At 38.7% G+C, this 14054-nt stretch overlaps 1 protein-coding gene across 1 annotated transcript in view; it reads right to left on the bottom strand.

Moving 5' to 3' along the window:
• The window catches only part of GRK3 (G protein-coupled receptor kinase 3), a 113165-nt gene extending 99858 nt beyond the window's left edge, over positions 1-13307 (bottom strand). The window contains exon 1 of the mRNA XM_053469351.1: positions 11894-13307. Coding sequence (XP_053325326.1) covers positions 11894-12006 — 113 coding nt within the window. The 5' untranslated portion in view covers positions 12007-13307. The remainder of the gene's footprint in view (positions 1-11893) is intronic.
• Between the last annotated feature and the right edge of the window lie 747 nt (positions 13308-14054).

Below are 14054 nucleotides of genomic sequence, written 5' to 3'. Positions count from 1 at the left end.
GTCAGGGGGAGCATTTGTGGAGTCGGAATACTGTTACAAATAAAGATTCAGGCCATACAAGTCTTGCATAAGGACATTTCATGCCACTTGAAGAAATATTTATAATGTTGGACACTTGGGCAATCTCTAAGAGGTTTCCAAGCCACGAGACCTAGATTCTCAAATAGCAGAGCATTACACACACACATTATATAAACACATTAAAATATATATCTTAAATCCATAGGACAATAACTGGAGGATAGTTACTGTCCTATGAGGAACGATGGCGAGAGTTGATAAAATACAAGTCAACTGGTCTTAGACCTTTGCGAGCCCTTTTGATGCGTTTCAGGGCAGTAAAATAATTCACAAATATTCTAATTTATTAAAAGCACACAACACCCACCAACAGCTAACTAAATATTTGTCTCATCTACAGGCTATGAGTGCCCGTCCATGGGATATAGTTAGGTGTCTGGCAAGCTCATCAATCATACGCCAGCAGTTCAACTTGGATACTCACAGGTGAGCAGCAGCCACTGAACCACTTTTCATTACTTCTACTTTGAAATCAATTTTCTATTTTGTAGGCTAACAAAAATCACTTATGCCTTAAATACACAAGAACACATATAAAAGAGCAAAGCCATGACAGAAATAACCCAGAGGGTGCCAGATGGAAACTCCATCAGACTGAAGAGTAAGAGAGAGATTGATTACTAATGTTTAATATATTGGGGGGGGGTAAGAACTTAGTACCTTGCTTCAGTATCAAGTGGGTCTAAAAATCAAGCTCCTTTAAAAAGGGCTTTCTTTTTGTTTCCATGGCAACTGTGCTTTATTGAGCTTTATAGGCAAGGTTTACTAATTGATTGGGTGTCACATATGCATTTAGTACACCCCATCATTCTAGTATTTCTTACTGGAACCATGACCAGAGAATCTCAGAATTATAGGCCGTGAGGCAATTTGTTGGCTTTGCATTTGTTAATTTCTTCCTTTAGCAAGAAGCTCTCCTGTTAATGGTTTGTTTACATGTATACAAGCGAATGAATAATAGACCACTACTGGGCACGCACAGGTTCGGTATTTCTCACTTGGCATTACAGTCCAATTCCCAGCTGCTAAAATTACATCTTAGTCACCTATATCAAGGCACATTTTATTGGTAAAACACACAGAACTGAGAAACACCACAATATACATATTTATGAAGAACCACAAGATTGTTGTTTTTAACTTGCTGAAAAATTTACTTACAAATTGACGGTATTAACACGATGCCACTGAGAACACCTCTAACTACGCTGCCTCCTTTATGACCCACAGCATCTGTCAAAAACGCTGATCTTGCCGACTCACAGGCCTCTCATTATAGCCGAGCGCGGACGAAGGAACAAAGGCAAGCGGCGTGGCACAGAGGGAGAACCACGCAGCATTTTACCTAGAAGTTTACAAGCTCATAAATCTGAATCACAAGCAGCAGTTAATATGATGAGCAGTACTGTTACTAGGGAGTCGGAGGAAAAAAAAATAACCTGGGGGTATTAACTTAAGCAAAAGATAAAGTGCAGCGCTCAGTTTGTAACAATTCTATATTAATAGTGTTATGCAATACTTGAACATGTCCGTCCTTACAAAATAACACCCATCGTGCATAAAAAAAAAAAAAAAAAAAAAAAAAAAAAAAAAAAAAACAACAAAAAAAAAAAAAACAGGTATACTTAGATTCAAATCACATGTGATGTCTTCTATGAGACTCTCAGCAGGTTCACATGAAAAACAAAAGAAACATATAGATAATAGTATAATATTGTTTATACAAAAGATATTAACCCTCCTATAAGATTGGTACTCACAATCTTTTGAGCAACCAAGTTTGCTCAAACTATAGGGCGTCTGTGTAGGAATATCATAGGATCCAATAGTTTCTGGAAAACAGCAGCTTGTGGTGTTCCACTCAATGTTGTTGTTCCTCAATGAGTATCAGCTCAAGATATACAGGAGGTCAAAATGAAGAGGAGGATTTGAAAGTAAAAATAGCAATTTATTAGTAGTAAAATCTAAAAAACTATATGCTTGCAACAAGCAAACAAAGTTCCATGCTTTGCCTGTGTAGTTTATGCTACTTCCAGGTGGGCGTGTCGCCAATTTGCATAACGCGTTTCACCCAATCAGGCTTCCTCAGATGCATACCAGTCCCTCCTCTTCATTATCCTTATATGCTCTGCTGCATTAGATCTGCCAGGTGGAATCCCTTTAAGTGCAGCTGATGTTTAAATCCAATATTATTAGAATGCATTATGTATAAAAGTTTGTCCATATTTAGCACTCATATTAAAGTGTCCATGAAAATAACTGTAACAATGTCCATATTGCACAAAGAGAATGATTTAAAAACACACTTAACTATAAAACATTTTAATCATAATAAGTTAAAAATTGGCTCAGAGACCTATCAAACCCATCCGTATGGGGCATGTAGTGTTTCTCACATATTAGTAGAATATTTATAAAAATCATGTATAAATACCCATATAAACAGATATACATTACATAATTTAAAACATATAAAAGCATATATAAGAAATAGGTATCTAAAATCACATATACATATATATTAATAATAATAAATTAGTTTCATATTATATGAGGGAATAATTAATCTAAAAAATTAAATAGATCAAAATCCTGATTCAATCCCATAGGATGTAGTGTTTTCAATAAATAGACCCACTTCATCTCAATCTGACCAACTTTTTTAATAAAATTTCCTCCTCTCCAATTTCTCTGGACTACCTGTATACCTATGTATTTAAGGTGCTTAGGGTCACTGTTGTGACATTCTTTAAAGTGTAGAGGTACAATTCTAACTAGTAAGGAATACAATTTCTTGAATACAACCTATCCGCGGACACCTACTTTTTACACACTCCCTAAAATTCATAAAGATTTACAGAATCCTCCCGGACGACCAATAGTTTCTGGGATTGGATCGATTTCTGCAAATTTGTCTAAATATGTTGATGAGTTTTTACAACCTATGGTGAAAAAAACAAGATCTTATCTAAAAGACACAACAAGTTTGCTACAACAATTGGAAGGGATCCAATGGAAGGACAGTTATCTTTTAGTTACGTGTGATGTATCTTCATTATACACGATAATTCAACATGAAAAGGGCTGTGAAGCTATAGGATATTTTTTGAATAGAGAAGAAAACATACCTAAAATACAGGGTGATTTTATAATAAGAGCCATCCAGTGGATTTTACAAAATAATTACTTTTTCTTTAATGACCAATTCTATTTACAACAACGAGGAACGGCGATGGGCACTCGTTTTGCTCCCAGCTATGCCAATCTATTCATGGCATATTGGGAAGAGACGTTTGTCTATTCTTCCCATAGCTGGGGGCAAAATTTGATTGCCTATCGTCGTTACATAGATGATCTGTTTTTTATTTGGGATGGTCCAGCGGAAGGATTGTATTCGTTTTTGGAGCATCTTAATACTAATCAGTGGGGGATCAATTTAACCTCAGAACATAGCAAACAACAAATTTCATATCTGGATCTTTTAATATATATTGAACAATCAAAATTATGCACAAAAACTTTCTTTAAAGTAGTGGACACAAACAGTTATATCCTCTATAATAGTGGACACTATAGTCCATGGCTGAATAACATCCCTAAGGGACAGTTCATGCGCATAAAACGTAACTGTTCAAATAATTCTATATACCAACAACAAATTAATAAGGTTAACGATGAATTTATACAAAAAGGTTATCCAGAATCAATATTACAAAAAGCTATGAGAGAGACCGAGATGGTAGAACGGACACATTTATTAACATCCAAAAAAAGGGACGTTCAAGAAAATACGATACCTTTAATTTTCAATTATGATAAATGCCATCACGAGTTAAAAAAAATTGTCAAACGTCATTGGTCTATACTTTTAAAGGATGATGACCTGAAACACATCCTCCCTGAAACCCCTAAAGTGATTTATAGGGGGGCTCCAAATTTGAGTTTAAGTTTAACTTCTAGTTTTATTAAATCTCAACATAAGGTTAATGGATTTATACATAATAATACAGGGTTTTATAAATGTGGACAATGCACCTCATGCCAAGGGATAAACTGTATGAACAGGTCAGCAATTAAAGTGTTCAAGAGCTGTAGAACAGGTAAACAATATAACATAAAAAATGTAATAACATGCCATACTAAAAATGTTATTTATTTATTGGAATGTCCATGTGGACTCCAATATGTTGGAAGAACGGTGAGACCACTCCATAAAAGAATCGATGAACATGTCAGAGCAATAAGGGGGGCTCAAACAAATCACACTGTACCTCTACACTTTAAAGAATGTCACAACAGTGACCCTAAGCACCTTAAATACATAGGTATACAGGTAGTCCAGAGAAATTGGAGAGGAGGAAATTTTATTAAAAAAGTTGGTCAGATTGAGATGAAGTGGGTCTATTTATTGAAAACACTACATCCTATGGGATTGAATCAGGATTTTGATCTATTTAATTTTTTAGATTAATTATTCCCTCATATAATATGAAACTAATTTATTATTATTAATATATATGTATATGTGATTTTAGATACCTATTTCTTATATATGCTTTTATATGTTTTAAATTATGTAATGTATATCTGTTTATATGGGTATTTATACATGATTTTTATAAATATTCTACTAATATGTGAGAAACACTACATGCCCCATACGGATGGGTTTGATAGGTCTCTGAGCCAATTTTTAACTTATTATGATTAAAATGTTTTATAGTTAAGTGTGTTTTTAAATCATTCTCTTTGTGCAATATGGACATTGTTACAGTTATTTTCATGGACACTTTAATATGAGTGCTAAATATGGACAAACTTTTATACATAATGCATTCTAATAATATTGGATTTAAACATCAGCTGCACTTAAAGGGATTCCACCTGGCAGATCTAATGCAGCAGAGCATATAAGGATAATGAAGAGGAGGGACTGGTATGCATCTGAGGAAGCCTGATTGGGTGAAACGCGTTATGCAAATTGGCGACACGCCCACCTGGAAGTAGCATAAACTACACAGGCAAAGCATGGAACTTTGTTTGCTTGTTGCAAGCATATAGTTTTTTAGATTTTACTACTAATAAATTGCTATTTTTACTTTCAAATCCTCCTCTTCATTTTGACCTCCTGTATATCTTGAGCTGATACTCATTGAGGAACAACAACATTGAGTGGAACACCACAAGCTGCTGTTTTCCAGAAACTATTGGATCCTATGATATTCCTACACAGACGCCCTATAGTTTGAGCAAACTTGGTTGCTCAAAAGATTGTGAGTACCAATCTTATAGGAGGGTTAATATCTTTTGTATAAACAATATTATACTATTATCTATATGTTTCTTTTGTTTTTCATGTGAACCTGCTGAGAGTCTCATAGAAGACATCACATGTGATTTGAATCTAAGTATACCTGTTTTTTTTTTTTTTTTGTTGGTTTTTTTTTTTTTTTTTTTTTTTTTTTTTTTTTTTTTTTTTTTTTTATGCACGATGGGTGTTATTTTGTAAGGACGGACATGTTCAAGTATTGCATAACACTATTAATATAGAATTGTTACAAACTGAGCGCTGCACTTTATCTTTTGCTTGTTTTATTGTCACGTAGGGGTTAAGTGTCAAGTGCTGGCAGCTATTTGTGCTCACTTTATATATCAAGATATTTATTAGAAGCGCCGTTATTCACTTTATTTTTGTACATCTTTGGGTATTAACTTAGACAACCTTACATTTACTTAGTAAAAACAATCCCCCCCCCAAAGAAAGATCCTGGGAGGTACAATGAAGTTACTATGACATACAATGTTAAGGATCCCAGACAGCCTGAGGAACCGTATAGGGGTAGATGTAGAGAGTACCTTCGTAGGCTACATCATATGGGGAAATTAGATAAAATACATAGATACCATCAAAACCCGTGAACTCTGCCCACTTCCCCCTATGTGCCAAAGATAAGGATGCCGAAACTGTAGTTTACATTATTTTCGCAATTCCTTTACTGTAAAAGTCAACATCGATCATTTTCACGTACAGATCTGAGTGGTCTCATTTATACAATACAGCACAGCTGTCTTCAGAAGGAAAAGAAGAGGGGACCCGCCCCGGATAACACATCGTTAATACGAGGATATATATCTTGTAGGAGACACTGACCAACGTCGTCCTTTCATAATGCATAGTAAATACGGTCTGGGGAGTTTAAGTGTGGAATTCACCTGCAAACGCACCGTTGATTGATAATTAAGAAGGACTGTAGGTCTCCTGGCTTGATGAGCTGCAACCCTTCCTAACAGTGTGTTAAAGTCTTAGCTAATTGCACAGAGCTCTGTGGCCATTTCCCATAGGCTGTTTATAACGGCAATTAAATGCAGGTCTCCAAGTAGCTCGCTGAGTGCATTGACATCACAGGCAGGGCCCCTCGAGGATTCCTCTCCCTTCTGCAATCTTTTATTTAATAATCTGAGAAGTAACTCTGTCCTGTTGACAACAGCAAATAAACCATCGACTTATACAATTAACTCTTTGAGTACTCCAAGGACAAGTGCTAAGGCACTTTCTACACTAGAAAACTTTATTTTCTCTCTCTCTCTCCCTCCCTCCCTCTTTTTATCCTTACGTCACTCGTCTTCAAAGATTGTGCATTACAATTGAAGGGCGCATGTGCAGGCCAGCAAGCAGCGTTTAAACGGATTGAAAACACCTCTTTAAAGCCAAATCTACAAAGAAAGTAACTGCATTATGGTGGCACACAGGACAGGTGCGAGCTCCTCTCTTTAACATCACCACAAATGCAATTACAGGCAGGGAGACTTGTATAAGAATTCCTGTAGCTGCGAATGAATGTTCATTCACATCTGTAGATTTGTTAAAGCACAAAGTAGTTAAAATATTCAAGGTGGCGTATTTCTCATTCTTTCCATTATTAAAACACAAAAAAATTACTTCTGCTGGTATCATTTGGCAGATGTATTTCTGTCGGTACTTCTGCTTTCTGACTTCTTGTTTGAGGTGAGGCAAAAGGAGGTCTACTCATTAAAAAAGGACACTAAACATTTTCTCCTTTAATGGGGGGATTTATCAGACCATGCCCCCCCCCCATATGCATTTGCTCAATTTCCCGTCAATCTCTGGCGAGATTCCCTGCATGTATTCACAAGAAAATCCAACACCGCCAGTCCAATTCCCTGCTTTAAGCAGCCAACACTGGCACAGCAACCATACAGGAGGGGGGCAGTGTGCTGCAGGACTGGAGCTGCAGTTTCTCATGAAAGTATTTTTTCTTTCAGTAAATTAATGCATATTAAAGTACAGAAGGACTGACACATGAACTCTGATATCACTATGCATTGTAAAATATCACTAGTGAGCATCCCCAGCAAAAAGGACCAAACTAGCTGTATATAATCCATTCTGCTTTCAGGAAGCTGAAATATTTAAAGCTCCTGGGTTAGCTAAAAATAAACATAAATTTCACTGTTCCTAGTGGTAAGTAATTTTTCTGCCAAAAACATACATATCAGCCATGTTGAAGGAGAAAATATCTACAGTGATTCACTTTACTGTGTGCTGGACATAAGCACCATCCATCAAGGAAATAAATGCATTTATTTGACATTAATAAGACATTGTCGGCCGAAAAAAAAAAAACTTATTTACATGCTCTGTGTCTCCTACCGTATATGAATTATTTGTTGACAGTTTTCTTGACAAACAATTATTCCTTATACAATCATGCAACTTTCATAACAGGAATTAATGAACTTTTTGTGTAATTGTGCATTGTTTTATCAAGATAACATACAGTCTTACTTCTCCACTTTGAACCACATCGCTCACAATAGCCTATCATTTGTAATGTAATCCAAGCCTTTTAGCATATCGTAAAGTTACCATTAAAATCATACTGGAATACAATTTTCCTTCATAGCCTATGACAAAGCTTAAAATATATAAACCATAAGTGCGGGATCTACACAGTTACAGATATTAGGAGACACACACACTGAATCTCCCTACCAATATGTAAACAGAGAGCTATTTCCATAGGGTATAAAATGAGTGTGGTTAACCAATCTGCCCAGGGCCATTAGAAAGTATGAGATCATACCAGGAAGAGATGCAAGGATATGCTGAAAATGTTCTGTACCACGACATTATGATAATATGATACAACAGTCAGAGTAATCAAAGAAACACAGAATTTGAGAGCAGATAAGAATAATTCGGCTCATGTAGTCTACCTATTTCTGGTAGGGTAATTTTGCCTTCCTTTGAGCCATTTTAACCCCTTAAGGACAATGGGCAGTCCCTAAACCCATTGAAAACAATGCATTTTGTGCCCGTACATGTACGGGCTTTGTCATTAAGGGGTTAAGAAACTGATCTGCTCACATTCTCACCGTTTTCATTTCACGGGAACAGTAGAATCTACTCCATATCAACCTGTTCTTTGCAATTTCCAACAACGTTGATGGGACTGCACCCCAAGTGACCACCTTTTCTGAAGGATCAGCACAAAACCCAGCATTATGAATCTGCTAACAGAATAAAAACAACCCGCCTAAACAATGCAATCAAAAAGTATAATCTTACAATATTCTAATGGTATGACATGTCAAAATATATGCATCCAAGTTTACAAACAAGAGGCTAAATGAACAATCTATTGTCTCTAGAATCCCCCAGATCTCAATTCAATATAACATTAGTGGTTTGAGCAATGGAACACCCTTAACAAAAGAAAACAAGAAGAGAAGAGAGTTTCTCCCGGGGGAAATGGTCACAAATCCCTGAACAGATGTGACACAACCTTATTAAACATTAGGAATAGAACAAAACAGGGCCAAATAGATTATACATTATACAAAATAAACAGATTGTTTAATGATTTCATGTAAGGCGGAATGGGGCCTAGGAACGTGTATCCGGCATACAGACATGTTTTGTGGCCTTCTATTGCCTACACACTATAGAATACATCCTTTAGCACAGGGCGCCTGGTGGTACCAATGAGCAACATCACTTCCCGGAGTAGATTCCACGGCCCCACTGGATCCTTTGCCACAGTGCAGGCCAACTAGCTAGATAACGAGAATTGCAACTCCAAGCCAAAACGGCCAACCGGCTATCTATGAACAAAAGAATAGTTTTGCATACCTATGAATTAAATGTATTCTTCAACCATATGTTACTTTAGTTACACAATGTCAATTAAGCTAAACATATCACAATAGTACATCAGCGGTTGTGATGCTGTCCCCGGTATTTGCTCCCTTGTTTCTCGTTGCTAGCCAGCCCTGTTATTGTCAGGCCTGGTTTCCATAGCTGTCAAAGTACACATCTCCACCTACTGATTTAAGTAGGATAAGTGAAGGAGTTTTCCCAGGCACAGGACAGAACTTATCAAAAACATAAAGATGTCACTGCGATGGGGAAAATGACATCAGCTGAAGACAGGAAACCTGAAGCACTTTATACGACCTGTCCAAGCAGGTTAATAAACATATCACACAAAGCAAACTTCTTTCCTATAAGAGCAGCTCCCAAAAAAAGACAATTAGTCCTCATCCGGACTTGGCACCATCTAGAAACGGCCAAATCTAGCGTCCCTTATGGCAAGGAAACACACTAGCGGTCAGTAAAGGTCTTCATCTTCTGTCAAATTAATTTAGTTGAGACAAGCTTGCAAATACAGCCTCATCATGCATGTTGATGTGAGCACAATGTACGCTGATAGATAACTGCCAGCTGCTGTGACCATCAAACCAAGGATGCTCAGCCAGCCATAACGCTGCCTAAACATCACGATCGCAAACATTTTTCCATTTTTATACCCTTTCAGGGCGCCGCAGATCTACAAGTGCTTACTAGCACCGATATTTCACGCTCCTTTAATAAGGATTTCAACCAATCTGTCTGTTAATACTTTGTAGCATGTATTACTAACACCCACCACAAACCACTCATGACTGAATCCAGCTGCCGGTTAGACACTTGACTTAAAAACACACAGAATTAGAACCGGGGAGAGGAAATTAGGTACCTGCTGGCAGTCATAAGGAGACGATCACGAGTTACATAAAAATGTAAAATGTCAAAAACCAAACAAAAAAGGAACGCTGCAGTGCTGTTTGATAGCACAACATACACGTATGATTTTTTTAATTATTATTATTATTTTGCTGTGTAAGGGTGGGCGAGGAGAAGGGAGAAGATACAGATTAAATACGGGTGGCCTTGCCACACTTCGACACACCAAATCTGATGCAGACTCTGTACCGAAGCCAGATAATCAAGTTTCAAACCGTTAAGGAGTCGGGCCAAATGTTTGTCTTTTCAGTTTTACTACGAGTCCAACAAATGAGAAGTGCAAGATAATATCGTCCGAGAAAAGCCAACAAGAAAACGGGATGGTGCTGATCTCGAGATGGAATAAGAAGTCTCAGAGCTTAGGTAGGGAACCCATTGAAGCCTCCCTAAGAATGTCATTTCTGATATCCATTTTCGATACAGGTAACCACAGCCAGCAAGCACTTCCCAATAATGTCCCTACGAAAAGAATATATTTGCTCAACAGGGACGGCTCTACCACAGCGAGGAACTACAAAGCACTTACGGCCACCACACAATAAAATACCACCTCTAATAGCAGGGGAAACCTTTTGGGTACGTTCACACCGTGAGAGTGTTTGCGGCAACACTACTATGACGACAGGTCTCACTGAAGAGAAGAACGCCGCTGTGTGTCATGAGGGCCTATTCACAGGCGACACTGTCATTCTCTTCGCACGTTACTGTAGATATTCATACACGTGATCATGATGTGCTTGGGGACGTTACCTGCAGACACCACAGGGCTACATTAATTGATCTCACAGAAAAAAAAAATATTCAAGAAAGGTATGCACAGCTTATCATTATCATAATGATGCAAGTATAGCTATTGGGATAACCATAACAGGAATTAAAACCCCAAGTGTTAGCTTTAAAAGAACTGTTTTGAATCAGGGCCAGCTAGTTTATTAGAAACTATATCTATGCATATCAAGAAGAATACACATTTTGTTGTACAGCACAAGATGGTGCCAGAATATGTGCATAAGGAAGAAGCCTCAAGGTGCACCGATGCAAACCAGAATATTTGATGGCTCACATAAGAAAAACACACGAATGTTTCATGCCTATGAGCCCCATTACCAATGCAAATAGTGGACACATCCAATGGGCCTCGATAAAAAAGGTTAATACAACAGAGACTGATTAAAAAGGATAATACAGTAACAATGAAACTTACTCTACAGTCTAACCATACGCCTATGTGTACATATTTCTAACGACAAAAATTTCCCACTGTCTATTAGTTTCTGATTCGTACTTAAATATTTTTAAACAAACCCTTAATATTTTTTGATCAATTTTTGTTTATCTGATAAGGGTTTTTTTTCTCTTAAAATTCGATACATTTCAACAGAACTAAAGCATTTTCATTTACTCGACAAATATTTTCATGCACAGAAATTTTGGGTCTTGTCGAAGTGTCAACATTTCTGCAACAAAGGCTGATCAGTATGTGCTCATCACTACCACACACGCGGTTGGCATGAAATTTCTCCACGCACGCCGTTTTCACTCTGGTGTTTGTGGAGCATGGCAGGATATTTGCTGAAAACCTTGGGGGAGAAACGTTAGTACCTATCTTGAACCATACAAACTGGTGATGGGCCATCTCCACTGTGTTCGGGCTAGGGACCAAGATCAACAGTATTATTGACATTACTCTTTCAAGACATTGAGACTCAAAGTGGAGTGCCTTACCTAGGCTCAGGTAGCACTATCTTCTTACTGGCCCTGGCTGCCGGCGTAGACTTGCTTTTCTCCATCGCCATAAGGTAGCTGACATCGGCCAACACCGCTTCGAGGTCCGCCATGTTTGAAAAGGTCTTAAGCCAAAACAGGCCAAAAATATACCTTACAATGAAAAGGGGGACAAAATGCAGCCAAAATACCCCCTCCTGTCACGCAGCAGCACAAGCTAAGAAATAGACAAAAAAATACAGTATTCGCCAATAAATTAATACGAAAATAAAATATTTTCCAAATTAAAAAAAAAAAAGCACTGAAATCCTATTATAGCATAGGACAGTCCAGATAAGCACTATTCACTTGAATGTGTGCGTACGTATATTAATATTTGGTACAGGTGAAGCCCATTAGCAAAAGAAATCTATAGGTTGGAGGTCGGTGAAGGGTGTGTGCCAAAATTTTGGGTTCCTTGCAGTTTCTTGATAGGATTCCACAATATATACATAAAAAACGGGGAGAAAAATGACAATCCCTCCTGAATGGGGCCTCTCTTCATGAAAGAATGTTCTTGAAGGAGAGAGGAGCTGCAATAATGATAATAATCAGAATCATCCAACCTATTTCAATGAGAAATCACAGTGTCAATTCTGGATGAGCTAAAATCCAAATGTAAGAACTCCCAGCGTGTGACCCGATCAGCATTTCATTCTGAGATATGTATTATTTCTGTAGAGACTCTCCAGTCTGGGATGTGTTGGATTCAATGCCTTTAAGACTTTTTTTTTTGTGTATGTGTGTGTGTTGCTATTGCCAAGAGCTCTGGATCCCTGCAAGGGCTGGATATGGCATTGCAAAGGGAGAAGAGATCAGGCAGCTTTGCATATAAAATGCCTCTCGGTTCCTCTCCCCAACATGTTGCAGATCTTATGGACACATCCAAGCCTTTCCTGTCCCCACCGTGCTTCAGTCCACAGAAAGAAAAAAAAAAAGAAAGCCTATGTATTTCTGCAGCTCAGCGTGTTCTAAACCCCGGTGAAAATGGCTTCCAGACAGAGATCACCCTACATGCATGTGTGGAAAGCACTGATTTAATCACAATGAGAAGAAAAAAAAACACACACAGCACAATATAGGCAAGAATAAAAGAGTCCACATAAAAACAGATGTGCTTCCTCAGAGCCTTCTCCTCCAAAATCCACGTGAAAGCATTGCTCGCCTGTGTCTAATTCTACTCAGGAGAAAAGAGGCGGGTTTATTCCACAGCCCACGAAAAAAACGAATGTGAATACATATATCCTTAACGAGGGAGCCCCTTGTAAACACGATCTCCGCCTTCCTTTGCAGTGCGGTATCTGGAACAGCTGGGCTTCCCTCTCGGCTTAGAATGAAACCTCCGGCAGCTCCACAGGACGGCAACAAAAACGGGGCTTCCGAGACCGGGCGGTGTGTGCAGCGGGGGGCGAGCTCGGTGTCTCCGCACAGAACGGTCTCCTGTCTCGGTTGCTGCCAGCCTCCTGCCGCGAGCAGAGGAGCCGCGATGCTGCCACTTCCTCTCCTGTGTATGTGTGTGCGAGCGGCTGTGTCTCAGCGCACAGCCACAGCGAAACCGCGGCGCTGGATCCGGCTCTGCTCACTGGATCCGGAAGTCCCAGCCCTCACTAGCAACTCCTGCCGCAGCTACTGCAAGACACGGACCACACAGCAGAGGCTCGCCTTACGGCTGCCTTCTCTAGCAGAACCATTCGGCCCATTTCGTCTGCCCGTTTGTACGCCGATCTAGAGATTCAGGACAGCTTTATGCCGTGCATGTGTAACTCCCCCTCACAATATTACCCTCTACCACTTCTGCTAGGAAGCTGGTCCACTTATCTACCACCCACTCAGTAAAGTAAAGCTTGCTTTAATCTGTACAGCAATAAAGGGCACCTCTCAGATAAGAAGCCCGTTTGTGTATTCAGGAATAGAGTCGCAGTGCTATTAGTTTGTCAGATGTGTGGGCACTGGTGTCAGAATGACAAATTGGCATTAAGTTGTGTTAGCAGCCATCAGTTGGTAAATTCAATGCCGTGGTCACTTGTTTGATAATTGGGGGGGTCCCTTAATATGGAAAAGGCCGCTCTGCTGCTCTAATGTTAATAAATAAACCTTTCTCTTCCGTGGGACAGCAACAGCT

The sequence above is a fragment of the Spea bombifrons genome, chromosome 1 (assembly GCF_027358695.1).
Source record: "Spea bombifrons isolate aSpeBom1 chromosome 1, aSpeBom1.2.pri, whole genome shotgun sequence".
Lineage (NCBI taxonomy): Eukaryota > Metazoa > Chordata > Amphibia > Anura > Pelobatidae > Spea > Spea bombifrons.
This window is presented reverse-complemented; position numbering and strand designations above follow the sequence as displayed.